Genomic DNA, 14,640 nt, shown 5'->3' on the forward strand with positions numbered 1-14,640 from the left:
TCAATAAATCTATTTTTTGTTTCAAGATGTTCGCAAACTAACTTTCACTCTGTTGAAACATCTGTACTTTAGAAACTGTGGAATAGTATTTAAACAGTTGAATCCCATGTAGTCCGCTTCTTACTCACGGCAACTACGATTAAACGTTTCAACACAGAAACATTTGTATTTTACCGTGGTCAATCATCATTGATGTAGCTAAACAGGGGTCTGAGTCGATCGTCGATTGAATCGCTCACACAGTACAGCGAGTTGTGACAGTGCTGAACTCGAGAACTGTCATCTGAAAAGGAGTGTGCTGCTGAGTGCTCGCTCTTTTCGAATAGTATCAACAAGACAGAGATACCCGGAAGGCACGAAAGTTAATTCAGGGGACTAGAATGAATCGTTTCAAGACCTCCAAATTCAAAAACACCACCCCGAAGATCGCCAAGAAAGATGTAAGTAATGAGCGTTGCAAGAAAGCCTCGCCAGCATTGGTTTTTAGCAACGGTGAAGAAGACGGAATGGAGTTGTGTTTTGGGGAACGTCTGAAAATGTTTGGAGGAAATTGAACTTCCTGCATATCTGCAGAAGGCTGCTGCATCGCAAGAGTGTGTTGGTAGAGAAACAATAGTCTACGAAAACCAAGTGCAAACCGCGAAGGCTGCTAACGTGACAGTGTTAACCATGTGGTTATTGTTATCTAGCTAGCTTTCAGCAGTCTATGCAAATTCCACGTTTGAAATTGACAGCGGTTCGTATTGGTCAGGATTGTCAGATGTTACAGATAGGAAGGCTGTGATGCCCATCATCACTGAATAGCCACATTGTTTCGAATGTATCATAATTCCTGCTCTCATTGTAACCGGTCATCATTCTACAATGTAGCAGCCATGCTCAGATTTGAGTTCTAAAGTGCACTGTACATACAGTGCGTATCCCTACGCCATTTAACAAAGCTCCTCTCTGTCAACCAATGACTGTAGGCTGTGAGTAAGATACACAGTAGTGGTGTCATGCCATCGGTTATGAAACATACCATTACTTGGATGCTTATTCTCCATGTAGCAAACCTCCACACAGTCTCACAGTGTGAGTGAGTTCCAGCTGCAGAGCGGATCTCTGATCCTGTTATGAGGACTGCCTCAGAAAAGCAACACTCAAAGCACCATCTCAAATGTTAGGAGTGAGGGAGAGGGAGAACTCCAAGGAGTGAGTGAGTGAGAATGGGCACCTTGTTCTCTTTATGCCTGGCTGCCTGTGGAGCAGTACTGTGTGTTTCCTGAGAGAGAGAAACTAGCTGTTTTGCTGGGCTGTCAGACACTGTCTGGGCTGCTAAGTGCTCTCTGTACCTTCCCTGCCGGAGCCCGCGACAGTGTTCAGGCCTGTTGTCTGACATGGTTAGCCCATAACGGTTTTGGCAGCAGTGGTATTCAAACACACGGCGCTCCTGCCTATGCCCTGTTGTTAGTGTTGTGAAAGGAGGTTTTAGAATACGCATCGCAGGGAGTCGTTCCCACTTCCTTAACATTCTGCTGATTCAACATGGACGGCAGAGGGTGTGTGTAACAACATGCCCTCTGATACCCTCTTCCTTATTATGACAGTCTGAATCTTCCTTATTCTGACAGTCTGAATCTTCCTTATTATGACAGTCTGAATCTTCCCTATTATGACAGTCTGAATCTTCCCTATTATGACAGTTAGTCTGAATCTTCCTTATTATGACAGTTAGTCTGAATCTTCCTTATTATGACAGTTAGTCTGAATCTTCCTTATTATGACAGTTAGTCTGAATCTTCCTTATTATGACAGTTAGTCTGAATCTTCCTTATTATGACAGTTAGTCTGAATCTTCCTTATTATGACAGTTAGTCTGAATCTTCCTTATTATGACAGTTAGTCTGAATCTTCCTTATTATGACAGTTAGTCTGAATCTTCCTTATTATGACAGTTAGTCTGAATCTTCCTTATTATGACAGTCTGAATCTTCCTTATTATGACAGTTAGTCTGAATCTTCCTTATTATGACAGTTAGTCTGAATCTTCCTTATTATGACAGTTAGTCTGAATATTCCTTATTATGACAGTTAGTCTGAATATTCCTTATTATGACAGTTAGTCTGAATCTTCCTTATTATGACAGTTAGTCTGAATCTTCCTTATTATGACAGTTAGTCTGAATCTTCCTTATTATGACAGTCTGAATCTTCCTTATTATGACAGTCTGAATCTTCCTTATTATGACAGTTAGTCTGAATCTTCCTTATTATGACAGTTAGTCTGAATCTTCCTTATTATGACAGTTAGTCTGAATCTTCCTTATAATGACAGTTAGTCTGAATCTTGGGTGTTTGGAGAAGCAGTGTGTGTGTGCTCTGCCTGTGTATTTAAGTTATCCACAGTTTATTTTGGGATGACAATGAAGGGCATTGCACTTCAGCAGTGTGTGTCTAAAAGAGTGTGAGCTGTTATTCTCTTGTGTGGACTTGTCAAGGGCATGCTTAGGATCCCACTCAGTTGGATAGACTTGCATTTAAGTGAACAGACAATAACTGAAACATTCTAATGGTTTTCTTGTCAAGTATAGCAACAATTCTGTTCGTCCCTACTCTATTATATTAGCGGAGGTCAGAAATAGCCTACTCATAATGACCGTTAGACAGTGTCATCTTTTAGGCCACTGCGATCACCTTTGTTTTATCTGATGGCCAGTTGCTTAAGTCATCTTCCTAATGATAGCTCCAGTGTCCCACCACACCTACCCCTAATGCACTGTGAATTTCCCCTGTGTCCAGGGCTGGATCAGTAATGTCCGGGCAGGATCCTTCACCTCTCAGGGGAACCACATCAAATCCAGCACCAGGCTTGTGGCCTTCAACACTGACCAGGCTGGTAAGGATAAGACTGAGTCAGGAGGATAAGACTGACTCAGGACAACTATAGAACCATACTGTGCTTTCTTTTCTAAATTTCAGTTCCTGCATGATTCCAGCAACTATGGTGGATGTGGTATCCTTTTGGCCCTATAGTGTGATTCAGGCAACAGTGGTATGCTAAGTGGGGTTCAACTAAGTATATTCTATTCTGTCTAGTCTCTGTTATGAGGAGTCATGCTGTCTGTCTCTGGTATATTTACCTGTCTGTCTCTGGTATATTTACCTGTCTGTCTCTGGTATATTTACCTGTCTGTTGAAGCGTGTGTGAGCAGGTATTGCCATCACAGAGCAGATATCTCTATCTGTTTTGTTAGAGCAGGCCATATCAGTATGAAAGAGAGACTGTATAGATCATGCTGTCTGTCTCTTGTGTGTGTGTGTCTTGTCACCAGGTGGAGGAATGCTTGGCCTCACCTCTGTGGAACCAGGGTCTGATGGCAAGTGGACAGTGACTGTGATCCCATGTCATGCTGGTAAGATCCCTCTATCCACTTTTCATTCATTTTTCCTGAGTGGCGCAGCGGTCTAAGGCTCTGCCTCTCAGTGCTAGAGGCATCACTACAGACCCGGGTTAGATCCTGGGCTGTATCACAACCTGCCGTGATGGGGAGTCCCATTTGCCCAGCGTTGTCCGGGTTAATGGAGGGTTTGGCTGGGGTAGGCCGTCATTGTAAAATCTCTCCTTCACAAGCCCCAGACACTATCCACTCATCACAACTCTCTTTTTTCTCTCTCTGTTGTTTTACATTTCTTAAAGCTGCAATATGTAACAATTTGGGCGACCTAAACAATAAACAAATTCATATAGAAATGTGTATTATAGATCTGTAATTTGCATTTATAGGAATAATAAGAAGTAGATCTGTTCTATGTGAGCTATTTCTATGCTTCCCGTTAAGTTTTGTTTTCGTCTTTTGCTTGAAACTTTGAAATTTTTAGTTATGTAAAATGTTTCACAGCGGTTTAGATGGTATAATGACTCTGTACACTACACTAGTTTGTTTTGTCACATAAACTGCAATTAAGTGAACTATTATAATTTTAGCAACCAGGACATGGCGGAGCCATTTCTGCATCGTGCATCTTTAATATTTCATAGTATTACCATGAGTACGTTTTAGTACAATCCCAGATAAATGATTGTGCTGTCTGTCTGTCTTGCCAACTGCTATGGTCATTGTCACGACTCCCGACCAAAGGAGTTAGCTAGACAGTACAACCAGATCTGGAACTAGGTGTAGTGAACATGAGTCAGGTACATGGTTGCTCATGGTCTCGTGATGAGCTAGCCCTGCCTGCGACATCCAATCAGTGGCCCAAAAGGAAATTTCCTCTTGGTCTAAAGGGGTTTTTAACGTGAGAGACCAGGGTTAAGATGTTTCAACCTTTATCGAACTCACTCCCTTTTGTCTGCTTTTTTAAAAAGACCAGTTTCTTAAAGGTCAAGTCCAAAATGTGATTTCCTGTGTTTTATATATATTTCCACACTAGGAGGTTGGATAATACTCTGAAATTGTGAAAATTATTATAATGCCCTTTTAGTGTAAGAGCTGTTTGGAAAGACCACCTGAAATATCAGCCTGTTTTGTTGGGATGGCGTTTTGGCCTGGTGACATTATCAGGCGGGAAGTTTGTTCATTTACCAATAAGAAAGAGGGTTCCAAACCTCTGTGCCAATAACCACTAGTTTTTAGTTTCCCCCTCCCCACTCAGACCATTCCCAGACTGTCAGAGCTAAATTCTTCCTTGAGAAATTGCTCTTTGTTAAGAAGCGTTTGTTTCTTTTTGACCATTTTAATTGAAACCAATCACAGTAAGCTACTTAATTGTTCCCCAGAAGTGATTTGATATTGTGGCAAAAACTGCTGCATTGGACTTTTAACTTATCCAAGTGATCACAAGAGGAATGCCATGTTCTCAAATAAACCCTTAAACCTGTGACCTAAATCTCTTGTTTGTCCTCCTCTCTGTCTGTCTCTCTCTCTTACTCAGATCTGACAACTGATTTGTCCTCTCTCTCTCTCTCACTCTCACTCTCACTCTCTCAGATCTGACAACTGATTTGTTCTCTCTCTCTCACTCTCACAGATCTGATAACTGATTTGGACTTCTCTCTGTCTCTCTCTCTCTATCTCTCAGATAACTGATTTGGACTTCTCTGTCTCTCTCGCTCTCGCTCTCTCTCAGATAACTGATTTGGCCTTCTCTGTCTCTCTCTCTCTGTCTCTGTCTCTCTCTCTCTCAGATCTGATAACTGAGTTGTCCTCTCTCTGTCTCTCTCTCAGATCTGATAACTGAGTTGTCCTCTCTCTGTCTCTCTCAGATCTGATAACTGATTTGTCCTCTCTCTGTCTCTCTCTCTGTCTCTGTCTCTCTCTCTCAGATCTGATAACTGATTTGTCCTCTCTGTCTCTTTCTCAGATTTGATAACTGATTTGTCCTCTCTGTCTCTCTCTCAGATCTGATAACTGATTTGTCCTCTCTCTGTCTCTCTCTCTCTCTCAGATTTGATAACTGATTTGGACTTCTCTCCGTTTGATGATAATCTCCTGGCTACCTGTTCTGCAGATGAAACGGTGAGGCCCTCCTGTCTCTCGGTCCTCATTCCTCTGAGGCCCTGTCCTCATTCCTCTAAGGCCCTGTCCTCATTCCTCTAAGGCCCTGTCCTCATTTTAAAAAAATGTCCTTCATTCTTTCCTTCCTTCCTCTTGACCTTTCACCTAACTATAAGATGAGTCATAGCTTTAAGAGAGGAATGAAGGAAAGAGGATTTCGTTATGGTCATACACTCTCTTGCAGACTGGTTGTTCTATTTTTTTCATGGTACATGCACATACTCATGAACAGTTGTTTGTATCTTTAGGCCGGGAACGAGGGCTCTGACACATCTGGATGAAAAAATGAATTGCATTGACTGTTATTATGTGGAAAGGAACCTTTGAAGTCACTCAGAGTCCATGTGTGAGTGTGCATGCAGACTCAGCAGCAGGGTCTGCCTCAGAGGGCTGAGTAAACACATGTACAGCCACACTGAGCCGAAGCCTCAGTGCACAGTAAAGTACCCAACATATGTAGAGGAGCCCTGAGCTCAGCTAGGATACTTTATATTCCCAGCTTTCATCTGCTGCCAAGAAGACATATTGTTTTAGTCACCTTGTTGTGCTGAGTAACACACACAGACGTCCACACCCACAAAAACACATGTGTACACACACACACACACACACACACACACACACCCTGTTTTAAGACTTTGTCATCGCTTTTGCCATGCTTTGGGCTCCTGAGTGGCAGTGGTCTAAGACACTTCATCTCAGTGCAAGAGGCGTCACTGCAGTACCTGGTTCGAATCCAGGCTGCATCACATCCTGCCGTGATTGGGAGTCCCATAGGGCGTCGTCTGGGTTTGGCCTGGGGAGGCCATCATTGTAAATAAGAATTTGTTCTTACCTGACTTGCCTAGTTAAATAAAATAATAAAACAGGCCCCAGGTGGCATTTAAAAGGCTCCAATTTACCACCTTATTGCTGGATTAAATCCAGGTGTCAGGAGTCCCAGTAGGGAGAACATGGTCCCGGTGTCAGGAGTCCCAGTAGGGAGAACATGGTCCAGGTGTCAGGAGTCCTAGTAGGGAGAACATGGTCCAGGTGTCAGGAGTCCTAGTAGGGAGAACATGGTCCAGGTGTCAGGAGTCCCAGTAGGGAGAACATGGTCCCGGTGTCAGGAGTCCCAGTAGGGAGAACATGGTCCAGGTGTCAGGAGTCAGTAGGGAGAACATGGTCCAGGAGTCCCAGTAGGGAGAACATGGTCCAGGTGAACATGGTCCCGGTGTCAGGAGTCCCAGTAGGGAGAACATGGTCCCGGTGTCAGGAGTCCCAGTAGGGAGAACATGGTCCAGGTGTCAGGAGTCCCAGTAGGGAGAACATGGTCCCGGTGTCAGGAGTCCCAGTAGGGAGAACATGGTCCAGGTGTCTGTAGTCCTAGTAGGGAGAACATGGTCCAGGTGTCAGGAGTCCCAGTAGGGAGAACATGGTCCAGGTGTCAGGAGTCCCAGTAGGGAGAACATGGTCCAGGTGTCAGGAGTCCCAGTAGGGAGAACATGGTCCAGGTGTCAGGAGTCCCAGTAGGGAGAACATGGTCCCGGTGTCAGGAGTCCCAGTAGGGAGAACATGGTCCCGGTGTCAGGAGTCCCAGTAGGGAGAACATGGTCCAGGTGTCAGGAGTCCCAGTAGGGAGAACATGGTCCAGGTGTCAGGAGTCCCAGTAGGGAGAACATGGTCCAGGTGTCAGGAGTCCCAGTAGGGAGAACATGGTCCCGGTGTCAGGAGTCCCAGTAGGGAGAACATGGTCCAGGTGTCAGTAGTCCTAGTAGGGAGAACATGGTCCCGGTGTCAGGAGTCCCAGTAGGGAGAACATGGTCCCGGTGTCAGGAGTCCTAGTAGGGAGAACATGGTCCAGGGTGTCAGGATGGTCCAGGTGTCCTAGTAGGGAGAACATGGTCCAGGTGTCAGGAGTCCTAGTAGGGAGAACATGGTCCAGGTGTCAGGAGTCCCAGTAGGGAGAACATGGTCCAGGTGTCAGGAGTCCCAGTAGGGAGAACATGGTCCAGGTGTCAGGAGTCCCAGTAGGGAGAACATGGTCCAGGTGTCTGTAGTCCTAGTAGGGAGAACATGGTCCAGGTGTCAGGAGTCCCAGTAGGGAGAACATGGTCCAGGTGTCAGGAGTCCCAGTAGGGAGAACATGGTCCAGGTGTCAGGAGTCCTAGTAGGGAGAACATGGTCCAGGTGTCTGTAGTCCTAGTAGGGAGAACATGGTCCCGGTGTCAGGAGTCCCAGTAGGGAGAACATGGTCCAGGTGTCTGTAGTCCTAGTAGGGAGAACATGGTCCAGGTGTCAGGAGTCCCAGTAGGGAGAACATGGTCCCGGTGTCAGGAGTCCCAGTAGGGAGAACATGGTCCAGGTGTCAGGAGTCCCAGTAGGGAGAACATGGTCCAGGTGTCAGGAGTCCCAGTAGGGAGAACATGGTCCAGGTGTCAGGAGTCCCAGTAGGGAGAACATGGTCCCGGTGTCAGGAGTCCTAGTAGGGAGAACATGGTCCAGGTGTCAGGAGTCCCAGTAGTGAGAACATGGTCCAGGTGTCAGGAGTCCTAGTAGGGAGAACATGGTCCCGGTGTCAGTAGTCCTAGTAGTGAGAACATGGTCCCGGTGTCAGGAGTCCTAGTAGGGAGAACATGGTCCCGGTGTCAGGAGTCCTAGTAGTGAGAACATGGTCCCGGTGTCAGGAGTCCTAGTAGTGAGAACATGGTCCAGGTGTCTGTAGTCCTAGTAGGGAGAACATGGTCCCGGTGTCAGAAGTCCCAGGAGTGAGAACATGGTCCCGGTGTCAGGAGTCCTAGTAGGGAGAACATGGTCCAGGTGTCAGGAGTCCTAGTAGGGAGAACATGGTCCCGGTGTCAGTAGTCCTAGTAGTGAGAACATGGTCCCGGTGTCAGGAGTCCTAGTAGTGAGAACATGGTCCCGGTGTCTGTAGTTCTAGTAGGGAGAACATGGTCCCGGTGTCTGTAGTTCTAGTAGTGAGAACATGGTCCCGGTGTCAGTAGTCCTAGTAGTGAGAACATGGTCCCGGTGTCTGTAGTCCTAGTAGTGAGAACATGGTCCAGGTGTCTGTAGTCCTACTAGGGAGAACATGGTCCAGGTGTCTGTAGTCCTAGTAGGGAGAACATGGTCCAGGTGTGTGTAGTCCTAGTAGGGAGAACATGGTCCAGGTGTCTGTAGTCCTAGTAGGGAGAACATGGTCCAGGTGTCAGGAGTCCTAGTAGGGAGAACATGGTCCAGGTGTCAGTGTAGTCCCAGTAGGGAGAACATGGTCCCGGTGTCAGGAGTCCCAGTAGGGAGAACATGGTCCAGGTGTCTGTAGTCCCAGTAGGGAGAACATGGTCCAGGTGTCAGGAGTCCCAGTAGGGAGAACATGGTCCCGGTGTCAGGAGTCCTAGTAGGGAGAACATGGTCCCGGTGTCAGGAGTCCCAGTAGGGAGAACATGGTCCCGGTGTCAGGAGTCCTAGTAGGGAGAACATGGTCCAGGTGTCAGGAGTCCTAGTAGGGAGAACATGGTCCAGGTGTCAGGAGTCCCAGTAGGGAGAACATGGTCCAGGTGTCAGGAGTCCCAGTAGGGAGAACATGGTCCCGGTGTCAGGAGTCCCAGTAGGGAGAACATGGTCCAGGTGTCAGGAGTCCCAGTAGGGAGAACATGGTCCAGGTGTCAGGAGTCCCAGTAGGGAGAACATGGTCCAGGTGTCAGGAGTCCTACTAGGGAGACCATGGTCCCGGTGTCAGGAGTCCCAGTAGGGAGAACATGGTCCCGGTGTCAGGAGTCCCAGTAGGGAGAACATGGTCCAGGTGTCTGTAGTCCTAGTAGGGAGAACATGGTCCCGGTGTCAGGAGTCCCAGTAGGGAGAACATGGTCCAGGTGTCAGGAGTCCTAGTAGGGAGAACATGGTCCCGGTGTCTGTAGTCCTAGTAGGGAGAACATGGTCCAGGTGTCTGTAGTCCCAGTAGGGAGAACATGGTCCAGGTGTCAGGAGTCCCAGTAGGGAGAACATGGTCCAGGTGTCAGGAGTCCCAGTAGGGAGAACATGGTCCAGGTGTCAGGAGTCCCAGTAGGGAGAACATGGTCCCGGTGTCAGGAGTCCCAGTAGGGAGAACATGGTCCAGGTGTCAGGAGTCCCAGTAGGGAGAACATGGTCCAGGTGTCAGGAGTCCCATGGTCCCCGTGGGAGTCCTAGTAGAGAACATGGTCCCGGTGTCAGGAGTCCAGTAGGGAGAACATGGTCCCGGTGTCAGTAGTCCTAGTAGTGAGAACATGGTCCCGGTGTCAGGAGTCCTAGTAGGGAGAACATGGTCCAGGTGTCAGGAGTCCCAGTAGGGAGAACATGGTCCCGGTGTCAGGAGTCCCAGTAGGGAGAACATGGTCCAGGTGTCAGGAGTCCCAGTAGGGAGAACATGGTCCAGGTGTCAGGAGTCCCAGTAGGGAGAACATGGTCCAGGTGTCAGGAGTCCCAGTAGGGAGAACATGGTCCCGGTGTCAGGAGTCCTAGTAGGGAGAACATGGTCCCGGTGTCTGTAGTTCTAGTAGGGAGAACATGGTCCCGGTGTCAGGAGTCCTAGTTGTGAGAAGATGGTCCAGGTGTCTGTAGTTCTAGTAGTGAGAACGTGGTCCCGGTGTCTGTAGTTCTAGTAGTGAGAACGTGGTCCTAGTAGGGAGTTCGTGGTTCAGGTGTCTGTAGTCCTACTAGATAGAACATGGTCCAGGTGTCTGTAGTCCTACTAGGTAGAACATGGTCCAGGTGTCTGTAGTCCTACTAGGGAGAACATGGTCCAGGTGTCTGTAGTCCAGGTGTACTAGGGAGAACATGGTCCAGGTGTGTGTAGTCCTAGTAGGGAGAACATGGTCCAGGTGTCTGTAGTCCTAGTAGGGAGAACATGGTCCAGGTGTGTGTAGTCCTAGTAGGGAGAACATGGTCCCGGTGTCTGTAGTCCTACTAGGGAGAACATGGTCCCGGTGTGTGTAGTCCTAGTAGGGAGAACATGGTCCAGGTGTCTGTAGTCCTAGTAGGGAGAACATGGTCCAGGTGTCTGTAGTCTAGTAGGGAGAACGTGGTCCAGGTGTCTGTAGTCCTAGGGAGAACATGGTCCAGGTGTCTGTAGTCCTAGTAGGGAGAACATGGTCCAGGTGTCAGGAGTCCTAGTAGGGAGAACATGGTCCCGGTGTCAGGAGTCCTAGTAGGGAGAACATGGTCCAGGTGTCAGGAGTCCCAGTAGGGAGAACATGGTCCCGGTGTCAGGAGTCCCAGTAGGGAGAACATGGTCCAGGTGTCAGGAGTCCCAGTAGGGAGAACATGGTCCAGGTGTCAGGAGTCCCAGTAGGGAGAACATGGTCCAGGTGTCAGGAGTCCCAGTAGGGAGAACATGGTCCCGGTGTCAGGAGTCCTAGTAGGGAGAACATGGTCCCGGTGTCTGTAGTTCTAGTAGGGAGAACATGGTCCCGGTGTCAGGAGTCCTAGTTGTGAGAACATGGTCCAGGTGCCTGTAGTTCTAGTAGTGAGAACGTGGTCCCGGTGTCTGTAGTTCTAGTAGTGAGAACGTGGTCCTAGTAGGGAGTACGTGGTTCAGGTGTCTGTAGTCCTACTAGATAGAACATGGTCCAGGTGTCTGTAGTCCTACTAGGGAGAACATGGTCCAGGTGTCTGTAGTCCTACTAGGGAGAACATGGTCCAGGTGTCTGTAGTCCTACTAGGGAGAACATGGTCCAGGTGTCTGTAGTCCTAGTAGGGAGAACGTGGTCCAGGTGTCTGTAGTCCTACTAGGGAGAACATGGTCCCGGTGTCTGTAGTCCTAGTAGGGAGAACATGGTCCCGGTGTGTGTAGTCCTACTAGGGAGAACATGGTCCCGGTGTCTGTAGTCCTACTAGGGAGAACATGGTCCCGGTGTGTGTAGTCCTAGTAGGGAGAACATGGTCCAGGTGTCTGTAGTCCTAGTAGGGAGAACATGGTCCAGGTGTCTGTAGTCCTAGTAGGGAGAACATGGTCCAGGTGTCTGTAGTCCTAGTAGGGAGAACATGGTCCAGGTGTCTGTAGTCCTAGTAGGGAGAACATGGTCCAGGTGTCTGTAGTCCTAGTAGGGAGAACATGGTCCAGGTGTCTGTAGTCCTAGTAGTGAAAGCTCCAATGTTTAACAGTAGGTGTTTGGGTATGGGCAAACTGAGTCGGCTGCAATGGGTTTTAGGGCAAGGCCAGCTGTTGGAAATTAACTCACTGTTCATTAACAACGGGGTTGGGGCTAATGGCATGTCTATCAACTCTGCCTTTCAATTTTAAGTGAGTGTAGCTGGGGTTTGAACGTTCAGTGAGTGTAGCTGGGGTACGAACGTTCAGTGAGTGTAGCTGGGGTACGAACGTTCAGTGAGTGGAGCTGGGGTACGAACGTTCAGTGAGTGGAGCTGGGGTACGAACGTTCAGTGAGTGGAGCTGGGGTACGAACGTTCAGTGAGTGGAGCTGGGGTACGAACGTTCAGTGAGTGGAGCTAGGGTACGAACGTTCAGTGAGTGTCGCTGGGGTGCGAACGTTCAGTGAGTGTCGCTGGGGTGCGAACGTTCAGTGAGTGTCGCTGGGGTGCGAACGTTCAGTGAGTGTCGCTGGGGTGCGAACGTTCAGTGAGTGTCGCTGGGGTGCGAACGTTCAGTGAGTGTCGCTGGGGTGCGAACGTTCAGTGAGTGTCGCTGGGGTGCGAACGTTCAGTGAGTGTAGCTGGGGTCAAGGGATCAGTTTAAGTCATTGCCTTCAATGACCTACTGACATGGAGCAAGAGACAAACCTCAAAACCTTCTCTCTAACATTAGATAGACATATGCAAATGTTACATTTACATGTGTATAATACTTTATTTAAATGTGTAACATACACTTGCTTCCATTCAGCCACAAGAGCATTAGTGAGGTCGGGCACTGATGTTGGGCGATTAGACCAGACTCGCAGTCGGCGTTCCCATTCATCCCTAAGGTTTTCAATGGGGTTGAGGTCAGGGATCTGTGTAGGCCAGTGAAGTTCTTCCACACCGATCTCAACAAATCATTTCTGTATGTATCTCACTTTGTGCACCGGGGCATTGTCATGCTGAAACAGGAAAGGGCCTTCCTCAATGCTTTAGCTAAGAGTTCCCTTCACTTGAACTAAGGGGCCGAGCCCAAACCATGAAAAACAGCCCCAGACCATTATTCCTCCTCCACCAGACTTTACAGTTGGCACTATACATTCGGGTAGGGAGCGTTTCTCAAACCCAGATTTGTCGGTCGGACTGCCAGATGGTGAAGCATCATTCAAGAGAACATGTTTCCACTGCTCCAGAGTCCAATGGCGGCGGGCTTTACACCACTCCAGCTGACGCTTGGCATAGTGATCTTAGGCTTGTGTGCGGCTGCTGGGCCATGGAAACCCAGTTCATGAAGCTCCCGACGAGCAGTTCTTGTGCTGACGTTGTTTCGAGGCAGTTTGGAACTCGGGTAGTGAGTGTTGCAACTGTGAACTGACGATTTTACGCACTTTAGCACGCCACAGTCCCGTTCTGTGAGCTTGTGTGACCAACCACTTCACGGCTGAGCCGTTGTTATTCCTCGACATTTCCACTTCACAATAACAGCACTTACAGTTGACTGGGGCAGCTCTAGAAAGGCAGAAATTTGACGAACTGACTTATTGGGAAGGTGGCATCCTATGACGGTGCCACGTTGAAAGTCACTGAGCTCTTGAGTAAGGCCATTCTACTGCCAATGTTTGTCTATTCAGATTGCATGGCTGTATGCTTGATTTGATACACCTGTCAGCAGTGGGTGTGGCTGAAATAGCCAAATCCACGAATTTGAAGGGGTCCACATACCTTTGTAATTATTATGTATGTCACTGTCTTCATGTCTGATTGAGAGCCCATTCACCCGACGCTCTTGTTTGTGTGTGTTTGTGTGTGCGCAAGTGTGTCTCTCTTTTACTCAGCACAACACGGTCACTAAAAACATGCTTTCTTGGCCTGGTGTGTGTCCATGCAGGTGAAGCTGTGGCGTGTGTGTGAACCAGAACAGGAGCAGCCCGGGGGGGCGGAGGTGACCCTGTGTCCCGGAGAGGGTCGTCTGGAGCTGGTCGCCTTCCACCCCACCTCCTCTGGCCTGCTGGCTGTGGGCTCCACCAAGACAGCCCAGCTCTGGGACACCAGCCGCCAACAATCACCGCTAGCAGGTAGGATACACTGGAGGAGAGGAGCTTTACACTATGCAGGCATGAAAGAATGGTGAATGCATGAACACACACTCTTATAGACACTCACAAATGATTGAAGGAACGCACACAAACACACAATGATGAACACACGCACTCATAATCAATCACTCACAAATGGATCAATACAGTACAAACACACTTCTTCACACAAATATAGCAGTAAACAGCAGTACACACAATTGGTCAGTCAGTTTGATCCTTTCACAGTTGAAGGTTGAGAGTCGTGCCTCCTCCGAAACACAATCCAACCAAGCCGCACTGCTTCTTGACACAATGCCCACTTAACCTGGAAGCCAGCCGTACCAATGTGTCGGAGGAAACACTGTACACCAGGCGACCGTGTCAGCGTGCATTGCGCCCGGCCCGCCACAGGAGTGCGTGATGGGACAAGAACATCCCTGCTGGCCAAACCCTCCCCTAACCCAGACGACTCTGCCTGATGGGTTGCCTGGTTGCGGCCGGGCGACAAACTTGAACCAAGATCTCTAGTGGCACAGCTAGTACTGCGATGCAGTGCCTTAGACCACTGCGCCACTCGGGAGGCCTAGAGGGTGAACCTCAACTGTGTCCCGTGTGACGACTTTCTTCCATTTGACAAATGCCGTTGTCATCTATGCCATCTACTGCCGTGTCATCATAACCATACATGCTATGCTGTATCCAACCAGCCGTAGCACCATAACCTCATTATGTTCTGTGTACCATTGATCCAGGTGGTCTCAACTGGGTCTGCTTTGGGGTTTCTACAATTTATGTAAGGTTGTTTCATCCTGTGTTTCCCTCTGTGTCTTGTGTCTTGGCCTCACCTGTCCCGTGTCTGGGCAGCACCTGTCCTGTGTCTTGGCCTCACCTGTCCTGTGTGTTGGCCTCACCTGTCCCGTGTCTTGGCCTCA

At 48.6% G+C, this 14,640-nt stretch overlaps 1 protein-coding gene across 2 annotated transcripts in view; it reads left to right on the top strand.

The window, feature by feature from the left end:
* The first annotated feature begins 104 nt into the window (after window positions 1-104).
* The window catches only part of LOC139401870 (coronin-7-like), a 255,018-nt gene continuing 240,482 nt past the window's right edge, over window positions 105-14,640 (top strand). For both annotated transcript variants that reach the window (XR_011633174.1, XM_071145861.1), the window contains exons 1-5: window positions 105-440; window positions 2,782-2,878; window positions 3,315-3,395; window positions 5,428-5,498; window positions 13,519-13,705. Coding sequence is in view for 1 of the 2 variants with exons in the window: in XM_071145861.1 (XP_071001962.1) it covers window positions 381-440; window positions 2,782-2,878; window positions 3,315-3,395; window positions 5,428-5,498; window positions 13,519-13,705 (496 nt within the window). In the remaining variant the exon portion in view is untranslated. The remainder of the gene's footprint in view (window positions 441-2,781; window positions 2,879-3,314; window positions 3,396-5,427; window positions 5,499-13,518; window positions 13,706-14,640) is intronic.

Source organism: Oncorhynchus clarkii, unplaced genomic scaffold, assembly GCF_045791955.1.
Source record: "Oncorhynchus clarkii lewisi isolate Uvic-CL-2024 unplaced genomic scaffold, UVic_Ocla_1.0 unplaced_contig_531_pilon_pilon, whole genome shotgun sequence".
NCBI classification, from domain to species: domain Eukaryota; kingdom Metazoa; phylum Chordata; class Actinopteri; order Salmoniformes; family Salmonidae; genus Oncorhynchus; species Oncorhynchus clarkii.